We start from the raw sequence: 13,515 nt of genomic DNA, 5'->3' as shown, positions 1-13,515 counted from the left end.
AGAAGCAGTATATAAAACTGATAGAACGAATAAACAACCCAAAACTGATTTTTATGATTAAGACATAGTTGGGAAAAAGACCCTGAAAAATAGCTTTTGAAGGTATTACAGTACAGCAGCAGGAGTCTACACTTTGTAATAGCTCTGTGGATATTTTCCTCATTCTTTAGAAAATGAGCTCTTAATGAAAGCAAGTTTTCCCACTTAATTCTGGCCACCTTGAAAGGTTTTGAAAACTGGAAAGTTTATTTGCATTGTTACCAAGGAAAGACTGGGGCAAAAAGAAAAAACAACCAAATAAAACCAAACAACCCAAAACCCAAACCAAAAAAGACTTTCCCCAAAAACCTCAACTTCCTTGGCTTCAGTTTTTCTGTTGCCTACTCTTCTCAAACCTGGTACTTCCCTTCTCTAAAGCCACTGTTACGAATTACTGGATGTCGAGCTTGTCACCTCTGTTCTGGTCTTATCAGGTATAAATGTATCTCTTGCTTCTCTAAATAGTTTTCCATAATGTAGGTAGCTTAAGTAAGATGCTGCTTTCTAGACCCTCAATGTTACACCAGACTTTCTCCACCTGGTTTTTTTCCAGTTCTTAACTGTTACTTTTCTTCCCTCCCGAGACTTCTCTCCAACTTGTTTGTAGTTGCATGATTGGTTTTGGGGGAAAAAAAAAAAAAAAAAAAAAATTGGTCCCTAAAAAGTAACCATCTCAGCCACCCATGGTTTATTACCAAAGATGGTGAAGAAACAATATGCTTATTCTATCAACCCAAGGAAAACTTTCTACAGAAATTAGAACAGAATCATGAGTAATAGTGCAGGGTCTTGTAGATGGCACATTGGGCATAAGTTGATGCAGCTATACTCAGAGTGCTCTTAAGACAGTTGTTCATGTATTTGTAGTTGTACCTCATGTTTTTTTAAAAAAGTTCATTTGTGGATGCCAAGTACGTATTTCTTGTAGGAGAACTCCACCTCAAAACAGTGTCAGCAGCTTCCATGGAGATGTAATCCTAGTCAGAACATTAGCATCTCAGTAACATAAATGCTACACTGTAAACACTGGAACTTGCTTTTATAAGACTGACAAATAACAAAGCTGGACTATACCATGGCAATATGCTGTAATTTGTTAGTTCTTTAAAAAAATGCAATAAATGTTCCATTAGGTTTTATATTTGGAGTAGATTATACTTGTAAATGTCTTTTTAATTAAAACAATAAATACCTAAAGCTGCTTTTAATGATGCTGTTTATTTTTAAGTAATTGTAACCATTAGCACATACAATCATCTTAACATATTTTCCAATTAATTAAAAATCTTTATATACAAGTTTAAAGTCTGAAAGTACTACAAGAACCGTTTTGCATACTCCATAAGTGGGCATATAAAAGTGTATTAATTTGCTCATAAAACTGTAAATGAAATAAAATGGCAAACAGTTGCATTTGTCAGTCATGATAGCAGCCATGTCAGCCAAATAGTTGAGAGGGACCATTAACAGAGCTGTTGCAGAAATGAGTCAATCATTTGCTTCAGGATCTCCAGAGCCAGGCATGTGCTTCACTTTTACTGTTCCCAACAGAGAGGTAAAGCCACAAAGAAATGTAAATAACAATAAAAATGACATATGGATAAAGCTAACGTAGACTTAGTGACACATTCAAGTATATACTTTTTTAATGTTCTCATTTTTCTTTTCCGTTTTTTACAGTTCATTTCTGTATTCTGGTTTCTCCACAACTGAACTCCATTAAAAAAAAAATTAAATACATTTTACTGTATAATGCCCTATACACAAAACCCACCCAGAACCTCCCTTACTAATTTCAGTTTATTTTTATGTTAGTAATATAAACAAATATCAGCTACTCAGGAAACAGTCTCAGGTTTGTAACCATTGCTTAGAAATTAAACATTTTTAAACTACATAATTCATTCAGCTGCCCTAAGAAGCAGAAGCACCTCCATTATATTACTGTATTTTTACATGTTGGTTGGATGCTGCTACTACCCTCACTAGCTGGTTCAGTGTTGGCTGCATCATGCTGTGGAAAGGCTTTTTGAAAAGCCTAAGTTGGAAATACTTGTATTATAGTATGAAGTTTGAAATGTATATTTTTCTAAGCCAGATTTAAGTAAGGATCAAGTTCTGGATCAGACACTACACTTATCAGAGTAGTTAAGCTTGATTTAAATTGATACTTCCAGTTCTGCACTGATGTAGGGATAATTTAACACATGATCATAGAATGATAGAATGGTTTGGGTTGGAAGGGACCTTAAAGACCATCCAGTTCCAACCCCCCTGCATGGGCAGGGACACCTCCCACTAGATCAGGTTGCTCAAAGCCCCATCCAACCTGGCCTTGAACACTTCCAGGGAGGGGGCAGCCACAACTGCCCTGGGCAACCTGTGCCAGTGTCTCACCACCCTCACAAGAATTTTTTTCTCATGTCTAACCTAAATCTCCCCTCTTCAGGTTTGAAACCATTTCTCCTTGTCCTCTTGCTGTGCAAAAAAGCCCTACCCCAGCTTTCTTGTAGGCCCCCTTCAGCTACTGGGAAGTAACTATAAGGTCACCTTGGAGCCTCCACTTCTCTAGGCTGAACAACCCCAACTTCCGAGCCTGTCTTCATAGGGGAGGTGCTGATCCTTCCAGTGTCTCTCCTCTTGACACGTTCATGGAGCTCTATGTCCTTCTTATGTTAGGGACTCTAGAACAGGACACAGTACTCCAGGTGGGGTCTCACGAGAGCAGAGGGGGAGAATCACCCCCCTTGACCTTCCATCTGTGGTACTTTTGATGCAGCCCAGGACAGGGTTGGCTTTCTGGGCTGCAAGCACACACTGATGGCTCATGCTAAGCTTCTGGTCCACCACCTCCTCTGCCATGTCTTTCTCCTCCAAGCTGTCCTCAATCCTTTTTCCTCCCACCCTGTATTCATGCATGGGATTGCCTCAACCCAGTGCAGAACCTTGCACTTGGCCTTGTTGAACTTCATGCAGTTTGCACAAGCCCACTTCTCAAGCCTGTCAAGGTCCTTCTGGATGGCATCCATTCCCTCCAGTGTGTTGACTTCACCCCACAGTTTGGTGTCATCAGCAAACTTGCTGAGGCTGGATTCAATTCCACTGTCCCTGTCGCCACCAAAGATGTTAAATGATAATTTAACAGGTAATATGACTGTACTAGCATTTTATACAATACAAATTCAATAGCCCAGCTACTTCATGGAAGATATTTGCAACACTAAACCTAATTTTAGAGCACCTAATTTTGGAAGCTTTTCCATGCAAACTCAGACTGTGTTCCTTAATACAGCCCGTGTGATAGGGATGGATCAGAATTATAGCTAAACTTTGATTAATCAACAAAAATACAATAAATTTTTAAGGAGATGGACAAAATCTTCTGGTCTTTGCAGTGTTGCTGGTAATTCTTACAGATTTTGTCATGAAAAGCATCTGCCAGATGAAATCATGACAGCTAATAGCCAGTCTCCTGGTATAATAACAGAAGACTCGGCCTTGTTGCAGCACACTCAAAACATTATCACGTACAAAACAAACAGGCAGCTATTTCAGAATAAGCAGTAGTAAAACTTTTGTAAAACCAGGAAAATTAAACAAAAAAAATCCATCCCAGAGATAATTTAAGGCTGAAATGTTTCATTTACTCAGAAAAAGTAGCCACAGCACAATCTATGCCAAGAATTGACAGAGCTCAATGAACGAGTACAAGTGCCTTGAAAATCAGAAGCAGCAGTGTAAGTAAGGCACCGTACTACAAACTATCCTCACCACATGATATTGCATGTAATGTGCTATGCCTTCATCCATTAGTTTATCCACCCTCCTTTATTTTCCACTGAAAATAAATATTTGGGTGCTGGTAATGCTGAGAAATTAAAATTCATAGTGGCACAACTCCTGTGTTAAAGATATGAATAGATAACAATATAAACTAGGTGAGTCCACTTCCTTCCTGTCCCTCCTGCCACTGTAACAGTTCCATTTTATCAGAAAAGTTAAAAAAAAGAAAAAAAAAAAAAAGTCTGGTCTTCTCAAAATCCAATGTCAATCAAAACTCAAAAAATTTGTACTTAATATTGATGTTGCTACATGTTTCTCATTTTGGCCATGAGTTCTTCTAGGCTTTCTTCAGAGTCAGCTATCGTTTCTTCAGTTATCAAATTCTCTTCCTGTTAGGAATAGGAAGAAGAAGTTGGCAACAAAAACAGCAAACAAAGACCCACACATAAAAGAAGTTTTATTCCCATTACACCACACCATTTTCCTAGAACAGCCCTAGGTGATTGTAAGCTTAAACTGTAAACTCTCATCTAAATGAGAGCGAGACATGTGGCTGTGACACATATGGACTCTGTGCTCCCCAGGCATACCAATCATTCTTTGAATACATATAGGTTTTACAAGATAAATATGGTTAAAATATTAGTTAGTAAAATATAAACTGAGAAATTCAGTTGCTTTCCCTGTCATTTCCAAATACCATTATGCTCAGATAACATTCATTCCTATCACTCAAAACCACATGCACACAGTAGCATCTATACTGAAAGAAATGCACTTCACAGAGACCAAAAACTGGACCATATAAGACAGCAGTCAGATGTACCAAGGTACAATTTTACTGGAATTTTTCAAGATGGAAATTTACTTTAGATTTAAAGGCTAACCAAACTGTCTAGGTTACTATTCAATGTACATGATGCATTTTAAAAATAACCATATTCATAAAGAATCAATACATTACCTTGTTTGGGATAGTATATGCTACTGTAATTCCCTCAGGAAGCTCAGGTACTGGGCCAGACGCAGCCTTCAGCTCATCTTCTGACATTTCAGATACTAACTCGATGCCTTTGCATTAAAAGGAAATAAGAACTTCATTAGAAGTCAGACAAAAAAGTTCTTTAATCACATAGCACAAGGAAAACAGCGGCTTTTCTAAAATAGAAAAAAATTAAAAGCAGAAAGACCTTTGGTCTCAGTTCATTCCCATTACTAATGCAACAAGTTTTCACCTTACAATATATGATCTGGCTCTATACATGGAGCTCATGGTCAAGAACAGCACCTCTCCTACAGGGCTTCCTCATCCTGAATGGTTTAAGTCTTCCTGTGAGGGCACTTACCAATGGCAAGCCAGCATTAATACCATGTAAACAACAGAATGTATATATCCATTCTTGAAGCAGTTATATAAAATGTGTGTACCATTTCTTAATTCTCCCTCACTGAAAGCCCCTGTAGGAATATAAAAGATCTCTGGGGATCCCTTAGCACAGTGATTATGGAAAAGACACATGTTCTTCAGCTACACTTTTAAAAGGAATACACACTGAATACATCTTCTCACATCTTTCGTATCTATAGGCCACCTTCTGAGGAAGTTTTTAATTCAAACATGATTACATTTTGAGCCCAAATTCTGCACGTTATTTTAAAATACATCACCAAGTTGTGATAACATTACAAAACCTGTGAAAAGCTAGGAGTAATTATGTATTATAAGTTACAAAAATTAGGAACCATAAGAAGTTCATGTACCTACAGTGTGTTCACTTAAAACAAAGACTTTCCATGATACTGGGAACATCACTCAGTCTCCAGCTGATTGCTTACCCCAGTCATTGTCTTCATGTACTACTTCTTCTTCTTGTTCAATTACTTCTTGTTTTGGTTGTGCAGCTTCTTTTTTCTGAAGGAAAAACACAACAAAAAAATAAAATACATAAGACAGGTAATAGTCCAGTTTTCAACAACAGCAAAGAAGGTCAAATTTAGTGTTCACTCTTCTTGTAATATTTAAGATACACAGTCACCATTTAGAACTTTGTTAAGCATAGAAAGGCAAAATACCTGCAAACTGAAAAAAACCAAACCCATTGAGACCCAAAAATACATGACTACCAGAAAGGTTGAGCAATTACTGTAGAAGAAAGCATTACTTAACTGAATGCAAGCCATTCTACATGTCCTTTGCTTTAAGATAACTCCAAGTGCCATATTTTTAAAAAAGCATGGAAACACCTGAAGACAAGGCTGCTGAAAACTGGAATAACAATGAAAGTTTTCTTTTACTATAGATAGCTTGTTTTGTAATCAAGACTTTAAGAAAGGGAAAAAAGAGACAAAAACATTTTTACCTTATAATTTTCTTGCTGTTTTCTGCAATTTTGGTCACTACATTGTGGATTTGGCTTCATAGACATAGTTGGGAAGAAATCTTGCATTGCATTATAACCAAGATAATAACTCACAGTACCAAAATTTAACAGGTATCTAGAAACACAAACAGAAAAAGCAGTCCCTTATATTCAGATCCAAACCTAAAAATTGAGTTGCTCAAGGAATAGTTTTTCCTCAAAGAACTTTTCACACCAGTGAAGTTGTAAAAAATTTCTCTAATTGTTTTGAAATTTGCTTTGGTCACCTAAAAACAAGATAACTGCAACAACATAGAACCAAATCCTTTTGTGGTATAAGTGCATGACAACAAATTAGCTAGAATCTCAGAAAAAAAGTTTAAATGTAAACAATTTTCTTCTGTGCCTTAATCTATTGCTTGAAACACTCAGGTGCCCTGCATTATGCAGGGAGAGTTTTCAACACCTAAACAGATCCAGTTTAATCATCTTTACTGTAGGATCCTATTGGCAATGAAAAGAGAAATTTACATTAAGCTGAAAGGTTTGACTTCTTCATTAAAGAAAAATAACTGTTGCAATGCCATTTTATATAATACCTCTTTCTGCACAGCTGAAAATGCTGTCTAGTTGTTTGTAGGTAAAATTGCAAACAGCAATTTAATCCTTTGTATGCAGAAATTTTTTTGTAACAGATAAAACCAAGCTCAGGTTAAAACCAGATAAAAATAAGATCTTATTCTCAAAGACGCTTGTAAAAGATAGTGCATAATTTTGACAGCAAACACAAAGTTGTTAAAATTTTTTCCTTGTTGATACATGCAGTTCTTTTAGCAGCTGAAGGCATGTGACATTACTTCTGGAAAATATAAAATGAGCTCATATTGCTATATAACTGTTTTCAATTCATCCCAGGTTTTCAGACTACAAACACTGCAAGTGAAATTATTTCTTCTTTGTCCATGTACAAAATTTGAAAGACAAATTAGCACTGTAGCAGTTTTGTGTATAATTTAGCAATGTCAACTGTGAGCACATTTCAATGCAGAACTAAGGCAAGGGTGGTAAGTGTTGTAAGAGAGAAGCTTAAAAAAAAACTCTGAAGACTTTCCTTACCCATGGAAAATTGTACCAAAAAAAGCAATTCCAAAGTAAACACACCAGTAATTCAAGCAGTGTGTATTTCAGCCCTATCCGATGATTCCAATACCTTTAGGAAATAGGCTACAAACATAAAAAGACCTAGACTCATCATTATTAAATGTTGCTTCAGTGTTCCTCCTTTTCTGGTACTGTGCATTGAATACCAACAAATCAATCACTTACTTCAGAACATTTTGTACAAGCATTCCTGCCACAACCCCCATAGTTGTAGGAAGACTGGCTGCACACACTCCTTCTCGTTTTAATGTTTTCTCATCAATATTTGCAGCAACTACAAGCGGAGGAGCACACTGAGGGGAAAGAAGGAAAGGCAGTTTAAACAAAAGTATGAAAAAACCCCCCACAGATTACATAAAATGTTAAGCCACTCCATCAGCTGTGCCAGGATGACATTATTCATTAGCCAGCTAAGCTTCTCAGCCCTGCTTTCTAACACAAACAAGCAATTCAGCAGAGCAACGCATACCGCAAAACAAGCAGATTCACCAGGTATGATCAGCTGTATGTGTCCTGACACTGCATTTTCGCTCACTCCAGATTCCATCCAGATTTGTCCAAGTTCATTGCAGGCCTTATAAATACAGGAACACATACATCAGCACTGTAAGAGTTCAATGAAAAGAAATAAACCTTCCTATGTTGTTAATTGAGAGTGAATAAACAAATTGATCTTCCTGCTTTAAGACGAAAAGGCTATGGCCAAAAAAATAGAACATCAAAAGGTAGAACAGAAATTGTTTACCAAAGGACAAATCAAAGGATAAATTAAAGTTGTCCTCATGAAGCCAGCCCTTTGTGCTTTCCTGAGGACCTGAGACTTTTGAACAAACACTGGCATTAGGGAGCCAGTTACCAGCAGCTAAGGGATCCAATTGCAGGAACTACTTTTAGAGGCTTGGATGCAGTATATCTGTGTACATTCAATGAACACAATTTATAGCTGAAGGTTAACAGAAGACATGCATTTGGCACAGACCCTACATAGCCTGCTGCTATAAAGAACAACAGTTTGATTAGGTAGAGAGCCTTACGACATTTTTAGTATACAAAAAGTCATATGAATTTCATATACACATTTTTTTAAATGTTTGTAAGATTTAGCCTACCAGGCTTTGGTAATACCTTTATCTAAACAAGATAATCTGTAAAGACAGAGAGGGGTTGTGATACTTAAATCTTAGTAACCACTAGCTGCTTGTACACATAAAATATGTTCTATAAGAACTGAGTAAAAGTTCAGATTCTGCTACAGGGTTCTTGATAAATTCCTGTCTTTTCTCTAGTCTCAGTTACTAACACTATTTATAGGAGAAACAGACTTCCACAAGCTCATGCCTCCAACAGCCTTACCGTGTTAATTGCCATGCGAGCTTCAAAGTTGTCCACACAGCTTAAAACAAGATCAACAGGCTTCCCTTCCTCTAGTGCACCGTTACTGAAAGAAGTACCAGAAGTCTGCATGAAATTGCTGGCAGAAAAAAATACCAGTGTGGCAATCACCACGCTACTTTAGAGTACAGAAGCACAAGGGAATTGTATTTCTAACAAAACTTGTGCAAATATAAAAGAAGATGCAATTAGCATCTTAGATCTACAGTAGAAACAACAGCATGCTGAAGCTGGGATCTAAATATATGGGTATTTTAGATTAAAAGAAGCTTTACATACTATACATTCACAAAATGTATTGGAGAACTGTATCTTTGTACAACATAACTTCAAATGGGAAAAGTTACTTCAGAGCTTCTCCATGAGATCCACCAATAACTATCTTCTTTCTTCTTCATTCTATAAAGCATAACTGAAACTGCCCCAGAGCAGTCAAAACATGGAAATCTTAAGATGCACTAATATAAAATATAAGTACACAAGTGTAGAAATAAATGCCAACTCTAAAGAAAAGGTCTAGGAGGAATGTCTTCATATATACACATTTGCCACTTGTTTTCAGTTGGAAGTCATTAAATTGAAAAAACCCAAAACAACCATAAAAATGTGAGGTGTATAGAACTACAATGAGCAGAAGTTAGCAATATGCTTTTGCTAGAAGATTTTACCTTATTCTATCCATGAAGTGTTCAAAGTTGTCCACTGTTGTGATGTTGTAGTTATGTACTTCAAATTGAACATCAGGATTAATATTCCTTATGGAGGAAACAGTATAAGTCAGTGTTCATAAATACAATCATAACTTACATTCTATTTCCTAACTTTTACAATTTTAAGCTTCCAGTCTTAAGCCTTGAATATTTGTCAAAAAGTCACAGATGAGAAAAAAACAAGTACAACACATGAAGTAGCATTGTTTATTTATATATAACTTCTGAGCAAAATTAGCTAGACTTAAAAAGTATATTCACATTAAGGTTTTGGCCAGGACAAAAATGTCCTTAAAGTATCAACCATTCCCAAAACTATTTTATCCTCAAATTTCCAAATTAGGTCATGCTACTTTGCAAGAGATTAAAAGTGAAATACCAGTTTTCTGAAGCAGCATCATGGGTAAATACATTTTGATAACCACTTCTCTAAGTTATACCTCAAAGTATGCTCTGCTGCTTGCACTTTACTTAGTCCAGCTTGATGAGGTTGGAAGAAGAGTCTGTTCATGTTTGCCAGTTCCACTTTGTCATAATCAAACAGAAGCAGCTACAATAAAGATGGTATTAACATATGTGAATCTCCAAAGACTCTGCAACCAGAGCACTATGGCAAGGCATTTTAAACAACAAAACTCTTTCCAAACCCAACAATAAAACCCCCCAACCAAACACCCCTCCCCACCCTCTGCAGTCCCATTCAGTTCACACACTTAGGTTACCAACACTGTAAGTACCTGAAAGACTGAATTCTGCTATTCACCAGAAAATGATTCACCACGTAAAAAAACCCACTCTTAATAAAAAGCAATCTGTTCAATTTATCTGAAATAATTATCTGAAATTATCTACTTGAACAATAACAGCTCTGCTATCACATTCCTGCTCACTGTTATGGCATTAACTGGAAATGTTTCATTTCTTTCCCTCTCCTTGGCATGTAGTTCTTCAAAACCAATTCACTTAAAATACCTACACAATACATAGGCATGTTGAGCACAGACCCTATGAAGAGAGGCTGAGGGAGCTGGGGCTGTTCAGCCTGGAGAAGAGGAGGCTCAGAGGAGACCTCATCACTCTCTACAACTCCCTGAAAGGAGGGGGTAGCCAGGTGGGGGTTGGTCTCTTTTCCCAGGCAACTCTCAGCAAGACAAGAGGGCACAAGAGGTCTCAAGTTGTGCCGGGGGAGGTTTAGGTTGGACATTAGAAAGAATTTCTTTACTGAGAGGGTGATCAGACACTGGAATGGGCTGCCCTGGGAAGTGGTGGATTCTCCATCCCTGGAGATATTTAAAAAGAGACTGGATGTGGCACTCAGTGCCATGGTCTGGTAACTGCAGTGGTAGTGGATCAAGGGTTGGACTTGATGATCTCTGAGGTCCCTTCCAACCCAGCCAATTCTATGATTATTATAAACTCTGAATCAACTGTCCAATGTCCTTTTTGATGCCCACGATGCTTGTCTTAAAGAAATCCTCCTTCAGAGGAGGGAGGAATAAACTTTGCAATAAAAAAATTGCATCACCTCTGTATTACAAATTTCTTAAAAGTTCCAAGAGTAAATTGCCAGGCTTTGCTTGGAAAGACAAACATCTAAGCTATTCCCCAAATTCCTTCCTTAAAGAAAAATCCTGTTCTATTAATTCTGGAGATTCTTGTTATCTATGCACACATAAAATTAATGAAAAAAAAATTAATAAAAAATAATGCTGCTAGGTTTTTATCTTTAAGTCTGCCACATGATTAGATAATATTTGTGATAAAAATATCTCCAACACACACCTCATTTCAATTCCATGAGTATCAAGTCATCCTCATGGTATTAGACTTGATCTTTCCTTTTCCTTTCTTTTCCTTTTGCAATAATCCAGTATGAAGGTCAGATAGATGCATGTAAGTCATGTAAGTGCATGGAGATGACAAGCATCCAAATGAATCATCCACATGAAACAGGATTGAGCCCTAAGTAAATCAGTGTCACTAGCATAAGAAAAATACAGATTCTGCATTTGTGATGTTTACACAAGTTTTGTTCTTGAGTGCTTCCTTCATAGGACCTTTTTACTTGGGCAAAACCAACTGAGTGAAACCAAACCTAACTCTTTATGAAGATGACCAACCCACCTACAACAAAGAAGTAGAAGAAGAAGGCTCTCATTACCTTACCAATGCCACATCTTGTCAACATCTCAGCAGTCACACTGCCAACCCCGCCTACACCTACTACTGCAACCGTAAAGGTTCGGATTTTCTGGGGAAAGAGGTAAAATACAGATCAGCACCTCAAAAGCAGCCCCCCAGGGAAAACATGAAATGCTGGTATTAAACCAGAGAGAATCCTACCTCGTAGTCTTTGACAATTCCCATTCTTTTTAATGCCATCAAGCGACTACAATGAAAAACAGTAACATTAAACAGAAAATGCTCTCTATGTCTCTGATAGCAGTTCTGCTTTGCAGATATTTAAAATCACTTTTGCTTTCAAAATAACCCCACCCAGCACCAAAATCAAGCCTTCTGTTTCCACAGCAGTTGTGAATGTCAGCTAGGTACAGTCCAAATGGGTTCTTAGGTGCTCTCCTGTTGGCAACAGAGTACTAACTGCTGAAACTCATGTACTTGCTCAGCTGGTATGAGTAACATCAGTGCAACCAGGAGGACCCATAACTATTTTTGTAAAATGAATTGCTGACTTACAGAATGAAAGCCTATATTTTTTTTCCATAATGAACCACATGGCAACAGGCCAGTGAAGCCTTTTCCCCTGTTTTCTGATAAGTTTTATCAGATTAACATCAACACAACACTTTAAAAAAAAATAATAAATTAGCACATATCAAGTTGTGAGGATAACTGGAAGAATTTTAAAGTACCATTTTATCCTGCTGTTGCGTTTTTTAAAATTTATAGTATCAATGAAATAATTGGTTTGTATTAAATAGATTAATCCTGAAAAAAAATGCTCAGATTTCCAGAACTGCTGACCACTAGAAGGGGACCTAGATGCTCAAGCCTTCTTTAAACTTAATGCTAAAATAGTTAAGTTAGAGGAACAAGAATTCATGTAATGGATTCTACCAATACCTATCCTATTTATTGGCAACTTATCTGAAAAACTGACAGCTTCCTCTCTCTTATTCCGTTCTCCCCCTGTACTGTAAAGCAAGATAATGCAAAATAACCCCGGTGCACGCCTCTGACAGCCCAGTCAGGTGGGAAAGTTGAGACCGTCTCTCCCCTCCTCCCACCGCCACAGAGGCCCTACCTTCAGCACTGCCCCGACACCCTCATCAGCACACACAGTCCCATTCCTGATACCCTCACCTGGCCAAGCCCACGTCCACACACCTCTCACCCTTTACCCAAACCCACAGTTCCAACCCACGGCCTGGGGCCTCACAGTCCTCCCTTTTCCCCATCCCCTACACCCCGACTCAGCCTCTGGGCCTGCTCCTAACAGCTCAGTCCCAGCGCTCTCCCCACAACGCCGCCCTTGTAGGTGTTGCCTCCCCACCCCACAACGCGCTCCGCGGTGAGGCGGAAAGCCCCTCAGCTGCCCCTCACTCCCGGCCGCACCTGTAGGGGTTGGAGTCCGTCACCTCCGGGCTCATGCTCTCGATGCGGGCCCGCGGCGCGGCCCGCCCGCCCTTCTCCCGAGCCAACTCCTCCTCCAGCTCCCGCACACGCCGCTCCAGCTGCTCCAGCCGGCTCCGCTCCGCCATGGCGGCACCGCCGGTACCGCAGCGACACGTCTGCCGCCTGAGTCTTCCGGGAGCAGCAGCAAGAGCTGTCCCCTGCGAGCATCGATGCCTCCGAGAACGTTCCCCTCTCGACGCCAGTCTCCTGTCGCCCTACAAAGGGAAACGGGCGGGTTCTGCCAGTGACTGAGGGCAAGTGCCAGCCGGAACAGTAGCCACCTCCCCGAAGCCGCTTTCCTCCAGGAGAAGCCACCTGGCTCCCGTAGCCCTTCTGGAGCGGCTTCGGGGACCACTTTTCTTGACGGACCAAGCGGCCGCCAGTTGCCGCGGCAACGCCGCGCCGGGCCGGGCGGGGCGAGGTCTCTCCGTCAG

General features: G+C 39.1%; 1 protein-coding gene across 2 annotated transcripts; it reads right to left on the bottom strand.

Annotated features, from left to right (window-relative positions):
* Nucleotides 1–1,548: 1,548 nt before the first annotated feature.
* On the bottom strand, nt 1,549–13,494 carry UBA5 (ubiquitin like modifier activating enzyme 5). Of its 2 annotated transcripts, none has more exons than XM_071735830.1 (12): nt 13,022–13,494; nt 11,789–11,834; nt 11,607–11,696; nt 9,886–9,995; nt 9,404–9,490; nt 8,697–8,781; nt 7,813–7,917; nt 7,509–7,636; nt 6,183–6,318; nt 5,659–5,734; nt 4,787–4,893; nt 1,549–4,211 (listed from the first exon to the last, which is right to left on the bottom strand). In XM_071735830.1, the coding sequence occupies exons 1-12, from the start codon at nt 13,165–13,167 to the stop codon at nt 4,128–4,130; spliced, it is 1,200 nt and encodes a 399-aa protein (XP_071591931.1). In that variant the 5' UTR covers nt 13,168–13,494; the 3' UTR covers nt 1,549–4,127. The 2 variants fall into 2 exon arrangements, with proteins under 2 accessions (XP_071591931.1, XP_071591930.1); XM_071735829.1 differs by having other exon boundaries at nt 8,697–8,814; nt 13,022–13,295.
* Nucleotides 13,495–13,515: the final 21 nt, after the last annotated feature.

Source organism: Heliangelus exortis, chromosome 2 (assembly GCF_036169615.1).
Source record: "Heliangelus exortis chromosome 2, bHelExo1.hap1, whole genome shotgun sequence".
NCBI lineage: Eukaryota > Metazoa > Chordata > Aves > Apodiformes > Trochilidae > Heliangelus > Heliangelus exortis.
This window is presented reverse-complemented; position numbering and strand designations above follow the sequence as displayed.

Bases quoted from the DNA above. Each gene is read 5' to 3' on its own strand.
- UBA5 (XM_071735829.1), bottom strand. From the start codon at position 13,167: ATGGCGGAGCGGAGCCGGCTGGAGCAGCTGGAGCGGCGTGTGCGGGAG. The intron at 11,697-11,788 runs GTAGGATTCTCT...CTCTTTCCCCAG, and splicing joins GAATTGTCAAAGACTACGAG to AAAATCCGAACCTTTACGGT. The intron at 8,815-9,403 runs GTAAAATCTTCT...TTTTTCTGCCAG, and splicing joins CACTTCATGGATAGAATAAG to CAATTTCATGCAGACTTCTG.